Here is a 14,570-nt window from a genome sequence, read left to right as displayed (position 1 = left end):
GGCGCCCTGCGTGCACGACCAGCGCCTGCACACCCGCGCCAAGACCCTCGTCGAGCGGTGAGTACGAGCCGGAGCCGGAGTGGTCGGCGATGGTGGGGCTGCTGGCGCGCTGGCCGCCAGACACGGCGGCGCCGGCGCGCCCGGCCTGCGCGCCGAGTGGGCCGCCGCCGCGCGCCAGGCGCCCTGCGTGCACGACCAGCGCCTGCACACCCGCGCCAAGACCCTCGTCGAGCGGTGAGTACGAGCCGGAGCCGGAGTGGTCGGCGATGGCGGGGCTGCTGGCGCGCTGGCCGCCAGACACGGCGGCGCCGGCGCGCCCGGCCTGCGCGCCGAGTGGGCCGCCGCCGCGCGCCAGGCGCCCTGCGTGCACGACCAGCGCCTGCACACCCGCGCCAAGACCCTCGTCGAGCGGTGAGTACGAGCCGGAGCCGGAGTGGTCGGCGATGGCGGGGCTGCTGGCGCGCTGGCCGCCAGACACGGCGGCGCCGGCGCGCCCGGCCTGCGCGCCGAGTGGGCCGCCGCCGCGCGCCAGGCGCCCTGCGTGCACGACCAGCGCCTGCACACCCGCGCCAAGACCCTCGTCGAGCGGTGAGTACGAGCCGGAGCCGGAGTGGTCGGCGATGGCGGGGCTGCTGGCGCGCTGGCCGCCAGACACGGCGGCGCCGGCGCGCCCGGCCTGCGCGCCGAGTGGGCCGCCGCCGCGCGCCAGGCGCCCTGCGTGCACGACCAGCGCCTGCACACCCGCGCCAAGACCCTCGTCGAGCGGTGAGTACGAGCCGAAGCCGGAGTGGTCGGCGATGGCGGGGCTGCTGGCGCGCTGGCCGCCAGACACGGCGGCGCCGGCGCGCCCGGCCTGCGCGCCGAGTGGGCCGCCGCCGCGCGCCAGGCGCCCTGCGTGCACGACCAGCGCCTGCACACCCGCGCCAAGACCCTCGTCGAGCGGTGAGTACGAGCCGGAGCCGGAGTGGTCGGCGATGGCGGGGCTGCTGGCGCGCTGGCCGCCAGACACGGCGGCGCCGGCGCGCCCGGCCTGCGCGCCGAGTGGGCCGCCGCCGCGCGCCAGGCGCCCTGCGTGCACGACCAGCGCCTGCACACCCGCGCCAAGACCCTCGTCGAGCGGTGAGTACGAGCCGGAGCCGGAGTGGTCGGCGATGGCGGGGCTGCTGGCGCGCTGGCCGCCAGACACGGCGGCGCCGGCGCGCCCGGCCTGCGCGCCGAGTGGGCCGCCGCCGCGCGCCAGGCGCCCTGCGTGCACGACCAGCGCCTGCACACCCGCGCCAAGACCCTCGTCGAGCGGTGAGTACGAGCCGGAGCCGGAGTGGTCGGCGATGGCGGGGCTGCTGGCGCGCTGGCCGCCAGACACGGCGGCGCCGGCGCGCCCGGCCTGCGCGCCGAGTGGGCCGCCGCCGCGCGCCAGGCGCCCTGCGTGCACGACCAGCGCCTGCACACCCGCGCCAAGACCCTCGTCGAGCGGTGAGTACGAGCCGGAGCCGGAGTGGTCGGCGATGGCGGGGCTGCTGGCGCGCTGGCCGCCAGACACGGCGGCGCCGGCGCGCCCGGCCTGCGCGCCGAGTGGGCCGCCGCCGCGCGCCAGGCGCCCTGCGTGAAATATCAATATTGAATAAAGTATGTGTGTTACAGATTACGTGAGTCTTGGCAGCACCTGGTGCGCGACCGCGCCACGCGCGCGCTCACGTACAACGACGAGCAGTTCCACGTGCTGGAGCGCATCACCGTGGCCGAGGCGGGGCGCCGCGTGCGCGCGCTGCTGCAGCGCGCGGCGCCCATGGCGCGCGCCAGGGCCGACGCGCTGCACGACTGGTACCAGGTCAGTTGCAGCTCGTGTTTCAACTACTTTGAACACTTGAGTTCTTTTTTCTTTCAAAAAACGTATTTTTTACTACGTACCTAAGTTAGGCCGGTTCTTGCCAACTATTTACCATCTTGCATAGTTAGGGCTCCCCCTACATCTAGCGTCTTTCGAGCGTCGGCGTCTACTACTCTATGGCCGCTGCTCGACGCAACGTCGACGCAACTGCGCAGCGACGTCATTTTCCATAGCGCTGACCAGACGCCGACGCTCGAAAGACGCTAGATGTGGGGGGCCCTTACTTGTACCAAAGAGGATTTGAAGTAGAGAGTTACTGTCATGGTAATTTATGTAGCTACAGTTCATTTACTGCCATCTTTCGACAGAAGATTAACACTGTTTGAATACCATTTGACTTTGATTCTTATTCTTTAACTGATATGTGTTAACTTTTTAAATATTAATATTCACGCCATCTATTAACTTAACACATATCAGTGAAAGAATAAGGATCAAAGTCAAATGGCGTTCTAACAGTTTTATGTTCTGTCGAAAGATGGCAGTAAATTTACAGTGGCTACATAATTTACTTTGACAATCTGTCTCTATAGACTTTATTCTCTTTGCTGGTACTGTTTTAAAGTCGATTGTCGAATTGTCTTCAGGTGGCGCAAACAGTGTGGCTTCAAACGTGCATATTGGACAAGGACGCGAGCGGCGCGGAGCTGAAGCTGTTGGCGTTGGCCGCCAGACTACAAGACGCCGAGCTAAGAGCTCGTGTACAATTACAAGACCATGTATGTATACCTGTATAACCTTTTGTACGAAGAATAATACTGATAGGCCATTTTTGTGTGATTTTCCAACATTTAAAAAGGATTCATTTTGCCTATCTTGTAAACCACCACTCTTTTGTGTTCGTTTGTGTTTTATGGCATATTTAATTTTAAATAATTTTAATCTTTTCATTAAACTGTTTTTTTCTGTGCCAGTAGAGATCAAAGTACTCATATGTAGCTAAAATGTCCTATACAAATAACACACCGCCGTTTACACATAAAATAAATAATGACTGTCGAACTTTTCAGCTAAACAACAAAGTAGCGGATCCTCCCTCGGACAAAGCCAAAGAGGCGGCGCTCGGGCGCGGCGGCGTGTCGGCGGCCGGCGCCGGCGTGCGCGCGCTGCTGCTGGCGCACGACGACCTCGCCGCCGCCGCCGCCGGCAACGCCGCGCTCGTCGCCCGCCTCGCCGCGCTCGCCGCCGACCTGCAGCCTTAGCGCCGTCCCGAGTTCCGGCACGGTGCCCGGTGCCCGGTCCGGTGACGATAATACGGCCCACAATCGTGTGCGACATCGCAACTTTACTCTAGACCAAAGTGACGAATGTAAAATCAGAGACGGTCAAAGTCAGCGCGTGGTTAGTGAATCCGGTGTGCGATACGGTCGCGAGCCCGTAGTTGAGCGGAGTGATGACAAATGTCACGGCCCGGACGGTGAACTTTGCGAGAATAGTGCAGAGTGCAATGGGAATTATGATGATAAACTTGAGTGTGAACAGTGTAGTGAAAGTGATAGTAAAAAACTTCAGGACCGATTTAATTATGCAATAGAGTGTAATGGAAACGATAATTCTAAACTCTCTGAATGCAATGGTAACTATGCTAGTGAAACAGACAGTGAAACGACTACAGACAGTTTGAGTGACAGCGAGACTCCGTCTGTGACATCGGGTGTTGGGACGGTGATCCATGGGTCGGTGAGCTCCAGGGATGTGACCTCGCTGGATGAGGAGGTCAAGGAGAAGAGCCGAAAGTCGGCTTGTGTTGTTACATAGAAGAAATTAAAATACTATTAGAACTTGCCATTTTAATACATATTGGCAAAAATTACTGACGATATAAGGTCAGTCTTGAAAGTTGGTACATAAAGTAAACCAACTTGAATGTGAAATGCTAGGTCAAATATTCAAAACCCTTACAGGAAGATTGATCTGCATTTTTTTTATTAAAGGTTGTTTACAGTACGGTGCAACCGACACTAAACATGCCAACACAAGTGTTTTCAGATGAAAAATATTTAATATTTTAAAAAGATTTGAAACTATTTTTTTATGAATTATAAAAAATCGAATCAAATATTATATTTAAGTAATAAAGATCTCTTGATACATCCTTCCAAATAGTTCCAAGAAGTTTAAACTTCCATTTATTAATTATTCGAACTGAGAATAGATCTCAATCATGTATTTATGCTAGGTAGCAAAAGAGTATGAAGATATTTTAGACACTATCCAAAAAGCAATAAGTATATTAAGCACATTGTAGAATTTACAAACCAATAAAGTATAGTTTAAGGCCAGGATGCCAAAATCACCTCAATTTAATTAATTTATTGCACTAACTATTTTGTAAAAAGACATGTAGTGTAATAAGTAGGAAGATTTACTTAACTTGCCCCCATTCATAAAACTTTACAAGGCTCTTTTAGTTAATTCATGTTTTATCCCTATTAGTTGTGTTTGCTCAGAGCAAAAAAAGGTCAACCACGGCGTTGCATGAACAAGAGATTTCCTTTAGCGGGATTGGTCCTTAGGACCCATGGAAAGATTTTCTAAAACTCGCTTGCCTCGCCCGGGACTCGAACAGACTAAAAATTCCAATAAATAAAAACTCGCAATTTATTAATGTTAATGATAACATTTCTCCAAAAAACATTAGGTCTTAACACTCGTCTGTCGTACAAAATATCCATAAAATCTAATATTTAGTACTCAAGATTTTTTTAGACAAGCCAAATAGAAGAAAAAAAGAAAAATTCTTTGAATGCAGTTTTGTTTCTTTTTAAAAATAAAGGAATGTCTCCTTTAAGTAAAATGAGCCAGCTTAAGGATTTAAGGTAGTTTCTCTCCAGGGCTTATCTTTCCACACTGTATATTTGCAATGGTGCACGAGTAACATTTCGGTAATATTTTTTTTTAATTTTTATTATATAAATGTGAGTATTTCTATATTGAATTATCATAAGAAAATGGTTTATTGTAAAAAAATATTTTAATGTAAATAGTAGTACTTATACAATAAGTAAATAAATGAATTATTATAAAGATTCTAGTTTGAATAATAAAACACAATGTGGAATGTACACATAATATATTTCTGTTTTAAATAACAGTAATAAAATAATTTATTGAGTAACCTAAGCTTAGGTACATTCAGCCGTTGGCTTCATTACGCTTTTCCTATAATTATAAAACACATTCCGACAGGGAATTGTCCTCTTTTATAAACATTTATGAATTGTGTACGGGTGATCAACCATATCTACTAGTGCATTATTCATTTTTTTTTCACAAATATCACCTCAGGTACGTAACTAAAAACAGAAACTGAAGAGGCCAAAACCCATGTCATTGAAACATAATACAAAAAGTACGAATTCATTTCATAATCACGGTATCATCACAAAATCATGAAAATAAATAGATCATTGATTTCCACAGAAAAATCGATAAACAACGTTTTGTTCTTATTGTATAATGCCAGTCATTGATTCAATAATAATTACTTAAATATGCTCAATTCGAAAATTAAGCTAGTACACTAAAATAAGGTGACTAAAATTTCGGTTTGACCCTTTAGTAGTAAGACAACAAATATGTAGTTTACCTAAAATTAAATCTTTACTAAATACAAGCACCGCCTTTAGCCGACCATCGGTGGACCTTATGTTGTTGCAATAAGGTTTACGAATTGTCAGGTGCAGGCAATATCTTGGTATTGTATAAGGTTAAACTACAAAATACCTACTAGTATTATTATCATAAGAATGAATCCGAACGATCTAAGCATCTTTATTAAGCTGCTATGTATGTACGTACATATGTACGTTTTCATCACTGCAATGTAAAGCATTTTTTACATCGTAAAAGCATCGTTGTAGCATTTTAATGGCGCCTACGTAACCTAGAAATACATTTTGCCCGAAACGCCGGAAACAGAATAGAGTCGGCGTGACCGTCTAACAATATGTTCAATTTACAAAAAGAAAACTTGATAGTCTTGTCGTAATTTTATAGCATCTACTTTTTATTTAGTAAACAAACTGATCTGTCTAATTTGATTTGAATTAGGTATAACTACTTAACCTCGTAACGTTTTGAAGCGCCCATGATTCGAAAAGATTTTATATCAAAATGCACTATTAAATGCGTCAATTTAAATGAATGACATAGGTACTCGTACGTTCATACGTTGTCAATGTAGTATCGTATTTTGCGATAATCGGGAAATATATTCAGAGTGCTAAAACACAACTAGCGGTGTGCGGCAACTGAATTTACTTAAAAACCTAGCCACAAGAGGAGAGTTATGTTTCTGTCTGATACTTGTCTGATACTATCCTATTCTATCTGTGAATTAATTTCCCGCTATGAATAAGCGGGGTCTCGCCTGGGGCGCTCCACGAGGCGGTAGGCGCGGTGCGCGGCCTGCACGCGCCGGAACTCCCGCAGCAGCGCGCCGAAGTCGATGCCGGGCGCCGCCGCCCCCGCCGGACCTATTGTTCTGTGGACACAGTCAATTTCATTCTATGACAAACCTAAAGAGCAAATACCTCCAAAAACAAGTATACTTAACATAAAAGGAGGATAGTTAAATAAACTAAGTGTGGGGGGGAGGCCTTTTCCCAGCAGTGGGACACCTTATAGGCTCGTTAAAAAAAGGCGACTCCGTGTCAGTGTGATTTATACGTAATACACGGAGTCTGTGAATTAATATTTCGAGTTTTTCTCGAGTTATTGGCTCGCTTATTAAATTTTGTTGCTGACGGCGTAGCGGCCAAAAACCAATCAGAGGTGCTTACAAGTAATCTACGTTTAAGAAAGCAAATGTATGAAGAAGAAAGTGCCGATTCGATTTGGTAAGGCGAACGTTAAAAGAATTGCATTATAATAAATTAAGTATTAAAAAAACGATCGTACAGTGCTGGTCTGTCAGGAGGGGGTGCACATTGCAACCGCCGGCGCAACGTGTGGAAGGCCTCACTTTGCGGCAACAACATCAGTAGACCGTAAAGCGCACCGCGCAGCTCTGCACTTTGGGATCCGCTTAGCAGCTCTAGGCGCATGTCTGGAAATTAAGACAGGTGAGTACGGCATCTAATGGGATAATCTTGTCGGCGTAGGCGTAAAGTAATGCGCCAATTTTGCCAAATAAAAAAATATTTTACTATTTTCCGTAAAACCGCACTGAGTGTGTAAGCTTATATAGGTATGTGAGAGGAAATCTATGGTATGCAATGTAGTAATAAATAATAATCCTATTTACTCACAAGCGAATATAGGTGACTCTATGAGTTGCACAAGCTTGTCTAACTCTGTTAAGAATTCCACTGTGATTTCCAGTTCGCCACTAAATTCTAGTTAAGGAATAATATAGAAAATACACACACCACCACTACTATTAACCATACACTTATTGCACAGTTCAAGAAACAGATCAAAAGATACTATCACTATAACAGACGAAACTTAGCATGATGTCAGGTCATGTCGTTACGCTGTTTAAATAGCGTTAAAAAAATAGTTTTTAAAGTTATTCATAAAGTTCTACATTTCTATGAAGTGATGATCAGAAAAGGATACAAAGTGGATATGAGCGCATTACAGTGCGCGTAATTGTGTGTAAGTAGACACAGTGCGAGCAGCGATACCGGCGAGTGGCACCAGCAGCGGTACAGCCCCGCGAACAGCTGCTGCGTCGCCTGAGGACCAAATATCAACATTTTGAAACTGCACTTCGGTCGCCAGAAGGCGTTAATATTATTCTGCAATTTTATACTGGCACGCCGATCTTTTAGGCGGCATCGGCGTTTTCATTTCGACTTTTCGTCATTTGGTATTTCTTCGTGTGCGCGCAGATTTTTTACCAGCATCGGCGTTTTAATGCTGACTTTATCGTTATTTGTATCAATAAAAAAAAAAATTAATTATTTTATTAAATAATATTGTTACCGGCGCAGTAAAATTGCGCAGCTGTAGCCTCAAGTCCTGCAACTCGGCCGCCGTGAGCAGAATAATGCTGAGTACGTCCACTACGGTGGCCGCGAATTTCAGGTTCGGTTCGTCTACGAGGATCTTCGATAGGGCCTTGTAGATATCCTCCGCGTTTAGGAGAACACATAGTTGCCTGTAACAAAGTATAGTTGCCGGTAAAGATTAGATTTATTTATTTCAAATTGAAAATTACTTATTTCCTTCACTTAGCACGAATTTATAAAAAGATCGGCTATCATATAAAGAAAATAATAATATAAATATTCCCTTGAGACTTCCCAAAATGTTTTTAAATTGTATTTACCGAAGACGCTGTGAACGTAAAAAATCATCCAATTTTAGTATGGACACGCCGACGCCGTCAAACATTCCCGCCGTAAATTCCAAATAAAGTTGTACGTTCAAAACATACACTTTGGTCAACCAATAGTTTGACACTACCATTTCACTAGAAGAAAACGTATATGCGTTAATGAAGTTGCCATGAGGTATTGAAAGAATTTTGTACCTAATTATAAACGCTCCCCGGTCTTCAAGTAAATTTTCATCAGCAGCTAGCAGCCTCAGTAAAGCTTGTAGGAACTTGTAATAATAGGGACTGGATTCTAAATCGCCTGTAACATAATTATTAGGATTATTAATTAGGTAGCTTTTATGAAATAAAAGTAGCTACTAACCACTAAAATTGTCACTGTTATAAAACAGTTACTGAAGATTTACTACGGTGGCTCCAATAAGGCACAGAATAAATAATAGTAAATAATAGTACTTCAAGGACCAAGGTACAGAAGATTCACTCTCTAACAAAACGATTCTGTTACGATTAGGACAGATATGACCGCTAGGTGGCGACAGCGCTACGCGCGGCTTATGGATAGCCACCAAAATTGGTGTGGGACGGATGTACTTGTAGCTGTTGCAAAGCGACGAAATCGCGGAGTGAGCCACGCCTGTCCAAGGTTACATCCTCAATAGGATAGGATGTAAGTCGAGGAAATTAATCATAATAATTTTTCCTAGCCTATTAGTTAGGTTCTCCCAACCTTTATCTGATTGACTATTACCCGTACCGGGACTACCAGGAGTGCAGGTGCAGATCTCGGCGGTGACGGCGAGACTGCGGCGCACCACCTCGTCCGCCGCATCGGTCAAACTTCCAACTGCGCTCACGAATACTTGGCCCGATTGTGCTGACATCTACAGCAAGGGACAATGGGTAAGTTTTTTGTCAACATTTTCATTTTGGAAACAAGCTTTTATCGCCAACAAAATAAACTTTAACGATCTTAGGAACTGTTTTATCACCTTGTTCCGATGTCCACATAATATTGCATTATTGGTATCCTCTTTATTTATTTTTTCGTCTTAAGTTAGGTTATTTATAATATGAATATAAAAGTAAAATATAAAGTATTAGTATTATCATTATCATCCAGGTTTCAAGAGTATACCAAATTTGAGCCCTATCGGATGTAAGGGTCATAAAATGGTTTTAATTTAGCTTCCATGATTTGACTCCTATTAAGAAGCAGTGGTGGCCGGAAGCAGTGGTGGCCGAGTGGATATGACGTCTGACTTTCAATCCGGAGGTCGCGGGTTCAAATCCTGGCTCGTACCAATGAGTTTTTCGGAACTTATGTACGAAATATCATTTGATATTTACCACTAGCTTTTCGGTGAAGGAAAACATCGTGAGGAAACCTGCATACATCTGCGAAGAAATTCAAAGGTGTATGTGAAGTCCCCAATCCGCATTGGGCTAGCGTGGGGACTATAGGCCAAGCCCTTTCGCGCACGAGAGGAGGCCTGTGCTCAGCAGTGGGACGTATATAGGCTGAAATGATGATGATGATGATGAATTTGTTATATCTATTAGATTTTTATGTTGACCCAATAATTATTTAGGATCACTCACTTGATTAGGCATCTTATTGTAAAGATGCAGGAACCACTCCAGCGCAGCCACCTTCGTATGCACCGAGCTGTGGTGCACCATCTGTATGAGTATCCCGACCACTGCGTCCAGGTTGATGCGGCCTCTGTCTTCCTCGTCGCCTTCGTCTGGTCCTGGGGATGATGAGGGGGACTCCGCTTCCACCAGCTTGGTTAGCTGCATGTTCACTATTGTGGCGGTTTCTCTGATGCCTGACGTTTGTTGTTAAGAACTTTAGTAAATTTGTGGGTCAATATACGTACTCGTACGTCAATATTGTCATTTTTTTTATTTCGTCCAAAAAAGTACTTATAGTAGAAAAATAAAAAAGTTAGTAGTAATCGTTGAAAAATATACTACTGGTATGGTATGCTAAACGGTAAGGTTACTAAGTTATCTGAGTGAGGTAAAGGATACTTCTTCGCGGCTCGTCGGAGTAGGCGAGGCAGGGCAGCGCGGCGGCCAGCACTCCGGACGCGTAGGGAAGCATGGCGGGGCCGGCCAACTCCACGAACTCTTTGATCCACGTAATCGCTGTCAACTATCAAAATGAAAACAATATAACTTTCTCATTTAGTCATTGCTAAAAAATCACTATCGATAAAGAACCAGAAATCTCAAAATTAAGCATTTTTAACTACGCCATCGAATCAAAAACCTCAATTTTCTTAAGCCTCAAAATATATCTTTGAGTACTTTTAAAATTTTATTTCGCATTCAACTTTTTGACGGTCCCGCCGACGCCGTTATACGCCGCCGCCGAAAATATGCAGGTCGATGAGGTGAATTTCCAAAAAACCGTACGTTTAAAATAGAATGATAATAATTCATGTCATTTATAGTTAAAACCGCGGTAGGTTGACAGTTCGTTTTTTGAATTAGGCCGACCTGCACGAGCTCGTCCGGTGATTGCGCGTGCGTGATGAGTATGTTGATCATGGCGGCGAACTCCACGCGCGCCGGCTCCTTCTTGATGCTGCGCAGGAACTCGCCCAGTTGGATGTCACACCTGTTCAGAATAAAAAAATAAGTTGAGAAATTTATTCAGAGTAACACTACTTTTCTTAATACGAGACATAAAAGAGCAATTAGCATCTAAGACAATTAAAACCATTGAGAGTACATTACGCTGTGATAATGACTCAAAGTAGGTATTTTTTTGTTTTTACTATATTTGAGCTTATGAATCTTAACACAGCCATTACTTATATATTTAATTAGTAATTATGTACTAATAATTCTTTACTGACAGTGAACTTGTCTTTGCTATAATGAATGTAGAGAATATAACGTACATGCGGCGGATCTCTGCGTGCACGTCACCCAGCATCACGAGCAGCGGATCGAGCAGCTGCGGCAGATGCTGCCTCAGCGGTAACGCCGGCACGGAGTCCAACACACTCAGCCACGACACGCAGAACTGGCGCGCGGCCGCGTGACGCGAGTACATGCGCTCGCGGAGCATCGGCACGAACGCTGACACGGAGAAGTCGGGGCTTTCCGTCACTATCTCCTGCAATCAAATAATTACTTGTTTATTGACCACTGGATGAGATTTCGCTGGAGGATGATTAAATATTAGCAGTTTGAAAGATTTGTTATATTTTAGGGTAAGATTTTGTAAAATCTTGTAAAAATATAATTTAATAATTTGTTTTTGTCTAGAAGTTAGCTCCGTCACGGACCGATTTGATTACAAAGCCGGTTAGCCGGCGCCGTATAGTATTCGTGCTCTATCCATTGTTGATCGCGTTTCATATGAATTGTATAGTGACGCCGCCGCCAATTTATTTTGTCCACCACGCCGTCTCCGACTAATATATAAAAAATAATAATAAATACTTAAGACGTAAAATAAATAAAGAGAATAATTTTATTTGTTTCACAGCCATGCTTTGCTGAAGTTTTTCAGACCAAGCTTTGTATATAACTTTAGATGTGTTGTACCTTGACAAGTCGGTCCAGTAGTTCAGCCCCCTGTTTAACTTGCGGTTCCGGATCAGCAGCCAATTTCGCCAGTGCGTCGAATAGAAGAGGGAAGTGTGGCAGTGCAGCACCTCGGGCCACTTTAACCACGTTGAAGAGTGCCTCGGCTGCTTGGTAACGCACGCGAGACTCGCTCTCGCTGAAGCAGGCCACGATCGGCTGGATCAGCTCCGGCAGGTATGCTATGCAACCCTGCAGACATTTTTGTAGTTAGTATTAAAATTGCCCAATGAAACAGTGATAATGAAACTACCATTGAATAAAGTAACTTTTTGGATTATGTACTTGTACTCAATTCAATTTGCATAACTCAAAATGAAAAATATGAACCCATGTATAGGATCATAATTAATTAATTTATGAAAGTGCCCATGCAATTTTGTGTCTTGTTGAACATATCTATTTTTTTATTGCCAGGTATAGTTCAAAATTCAAAAAATTATAATGAAAGAAGGCCTCAAAGGCTCTTTCACATATCAGTACAGTCAAAATTTGGAGGTGTCCAGGGGGAGAGGATCGAGCTGAATCTTACCAAATATCGATCATGAGGGGATGGGGAAAAGGGGTAAATATTAAAAATATTATACTGTCAATTATTGCCTCGGCTAATCTTTACTTTATGGACCCACGATTTGGAGGCTGTCTTTGGTATGAGGGGGTAGAGGGTATAAAGGGCTACCCCCCAGTCCAACCCCCATGGCGAGGAACCCCATGATGTTTATGGAGATATCCATGGGTAAAGTTTGTATGAAATTACTATGAAATAAAGGAGAAATGTCATAGCAGATGTCGATAGGTGCCGTTTAGTGTTAATTTACGAGTATATTACCTTTTATACTACACCACCATCCAAAAACTCAAGGTCACGAAATCTTATGGTTACCAAAATCTCAAGGTTTCCAAAATTTTTGGTTACCAGAATCTCAAGGTCACTAAAATATTTGGTCACCAGAATCTCAAGGTACCCAAAATGTCAAGGTCACTTAAAACCGAATCAGAGCACCCCACTATCCACGTGGCCTTGTCTGTCCTACCCCTAGAGAGCAATTCCAAAAACGGAGGCGCGGAGGGAGGGCAGCCCTCACCCACCGTGACAGAGCGCAGGAACGAGCGAGGCGAGCGGCTTAGGCTGGCGACCAGTAAGCCGAAGCTGCGGAGCAGTGTAGTGAGCATGCTTTGTCACGCGAGGGCGGAAGGGCTGCTCTTCCGCAGCACCGGAGTTAACCCAGATCCAACAGCTTCACCCCTCCTCCCTTCAAAAATTGCTGTAATCCCTTATTTCTTAGTAATTCTATACAAACTTTAACCATGAATATCTCCATAACCATGTGGTTCCCCGCCATGGGGGTTGGACTGGGGGGAACAGAATCTCTTCTATGAAGAATTTAAAGCTTAACATTTAGTCTTCATTGTGAGTATTAATAGACAAGTATATTCATATGAATGCTAAGTGTAGCGACCTTCCCAAGGCCGACAGCGACGGAGGAGAGGCCCATGAGTGCCCCATTTTTAACATTGGGGTTAGTAGACGCCATCAGGTCTTGTCCCAACACCCGCACCAGCCGCTTGATCTGGCTCGTGTTGTTTGCGTCGCTGAAGTCCTTCACCATCCTGCACACACAATACCACACCTCTGCTTCAAACTGAACGTCATCCACCTTAAACTTGTATAAAACTATAACAAACAAAGATAAATTAGGACAAAAACAAACTTTTCTATTTCGACTCCCGCGAACTTCCTTTTATCGTATAGTTTGTCACATAGCCCACGGACGCAAGCTATGCTCAGTGGCGCGTAGTCTCTCTCCGACATTTTCAAAGATATAAGATTGTTTCAAGACATAAAATAAATAAATTCTTTGGGAAAAAATCTACATTGATGACTACAACCGCGGCCCTAAGCAAATGTCATAGTGACAGTACTCGTTCGTTGAGAAATAGTTACGATTAAGCTGATTTCAATGCAACAAATTTAAAATAACAAGTACAAACTTTTAACATGATAATTGTTTTACAGTTGGAGTGGTGATGTAATTATATATTTGCTAAAATTACATTTTGATTAAATAAATGAACATAAGTATAAAAATATATTCGATCGAAAGTAGTAAATTTCTAAACGAAATCGTATGATGTCTATTCCTACGCCCGACACTAGGAGTTTCTCCGTTCCAAGCAAACAAAATTTGAATGTGTATTGAATTTTTTTGAGATAATATGTTATGTACCTATAGTGTTAAAATTTATTTTTCAATCTAAATCAGCGACGGTTTTATACAAAATATCATTTAAATGAAAAATCCGCCATAAATTGTGCTATCAAATTGTACCGTAGTACGATGTTTTTAATGAGAACGTGTGAATAACTCGGCCATCTCTCACTCGCACTTGTCATTCCTGTTTATCTGACGTCAAGGGCCCAACCTTTTCTGTTCTCTTTCACGACGCAGCAACTAGTATCATTTCTCTCACCTCGCTCTTTTAAAATGCCGTTTGTCAAAAAAGGACAACCATACTGTTGACAAGGCGGACTTCAAATCAAGTGTTGCCTTTCTTGATGCGCCCACCCTGTGTATGTGTGCGTAAAAGCGTATATGTGTGCTCTTTTAGGGATGTGAAAAGTCGATTTTAATCATGTTATATATCGATAAACGCTACACAGCGGAACGAAATAGCGATTAATTGAAGCTTCAATATCTTCGTTAAACATAAACATTATTGAAATGCTAATGGATAATTAATATATTATAATATAATAATATAATTCAATTATTGCAGAACACCTAT

The 14,570-nt window shown here is 44.5% G+C and overlaps 2 protein-coding genes across 4 annotated transcripts in view; one reads left to right on the top strand and one right to left on the bottom strand.

The window, feature by feature from the left end:
* LOC134672116 (inhibitor of nuclear factor kappa-B kinase subunit epsilon) overlaps window positions 1-4,915 on the top strand; it is a 29,470-nt gene extending 24,555 nt beyond the window's left edge. The window contains exons 7-9 of the mRNA XM_063530030.1: window positions 1,642-1,828; window positions 2,476-2,607; window positions 2,899-4,915. Coding sequence (XP_063386100.1) covers window positions 1,642-1,828; window positions 2,476-2,607; window positions 2,899-3,090 — 511 coding nt within the window. The 3' untranslated portion in view covers window positions 3,091-4,915. The remainder of the gene's footprint in view (window positions 1-1,641; window positions 1,829-2,475; window positions 2,608-2,898) is intronic.
* A 29-nt stretch (window positions 4,916-4,944) lies between these two features.
* LOC134672067 (protein VAC14 homolog) overlaps window positions 4,945-14,570 on the bottom strand; it is a 443,464-nt gene continuing 433,838 nt past the window's right edge. Inside the window, exons 2-15 of one of the 3 annotated variants that reach the window (XM_063529967.1) lie at window positions 13,496-13,654; window positions 13,244-13,394; window positions 11,745-11,975; window positions 11,093-11,310; window positions 10,686-10,806; window positions 10,215-10,338; window positions 9,780-10,009; window positions 8,935-9,061; window positions 8,373-8,478; window positions 7,823-7,997; window positions 7,454-7,572; window positions 7,141-7,220; window positions 6,791-6,938; window positions 4,945-6,374 (exon numbers count right to left, since the gene is read on the bottom strand). In XM_063529967.1, the coding sequence (XP_063386037.1) occupies window positions 6,239-6,374; window positions 6,791-6,938; window positions 7,141-7,220; window positions 7,454-7,572; window positions 7,823-7,997; window positions 8,373-8,478; window positions 8,935-9,061; window positions 9,780-10,009; window positions 10,215-10,338; window positions 10,686-10,806; window positions 11,093-11,310; window positions 11,745-11,975; window positions 13,244-13,394; window positions 13,496-13,596 (2,067 nt within the window). In that variant the 5' untranslated portion in view covers window positions 13,597-13,654 and the 3' untranslated portion in view covers window positions 4,945-6,238. Of the gene's footprint in view, window positions 6,375-6,790; window positions 6,939-7,140; window positions 7,221-7,453; window positions 7,573-7,822; window positions 7,998-8,372; window positions 8,479-8,934; window positions 9,062-9,779; window positions 10,010-10,214; window positions 10,339-10,685; window positions 10,807-11,092; window positions 11,311-11,744; window positions 11,976-13,243; window positions 13,395-13,495; window positions 13,680-14,570 lie in introns of those variants that run through there. The other 2 variants (XM_063529966.1, XM_063529969.1) reach the window with 2 other exon arrangements.

Source organism: Cydia fagiglandana, chromosome 16 (genome assembly GCF_963556715.1).
Source record: "Cydia fagiglandana chromosome 16, ilCydFagi1.1, whole genome shotgun sequence".
Classification (NCBI taxonomy): domain Eukaryota; kingdom Metazoa; phylum Arthropoda; class Insecta; order Lepidoptera; family Tortricidae; genus Cydia; species Cydia fagiglandana.
The sequence above is the reverse complement of the archived record's forward strand: the minus strand, read 5'-3'. Positions and strand labels throughout refer to the sequence as shown.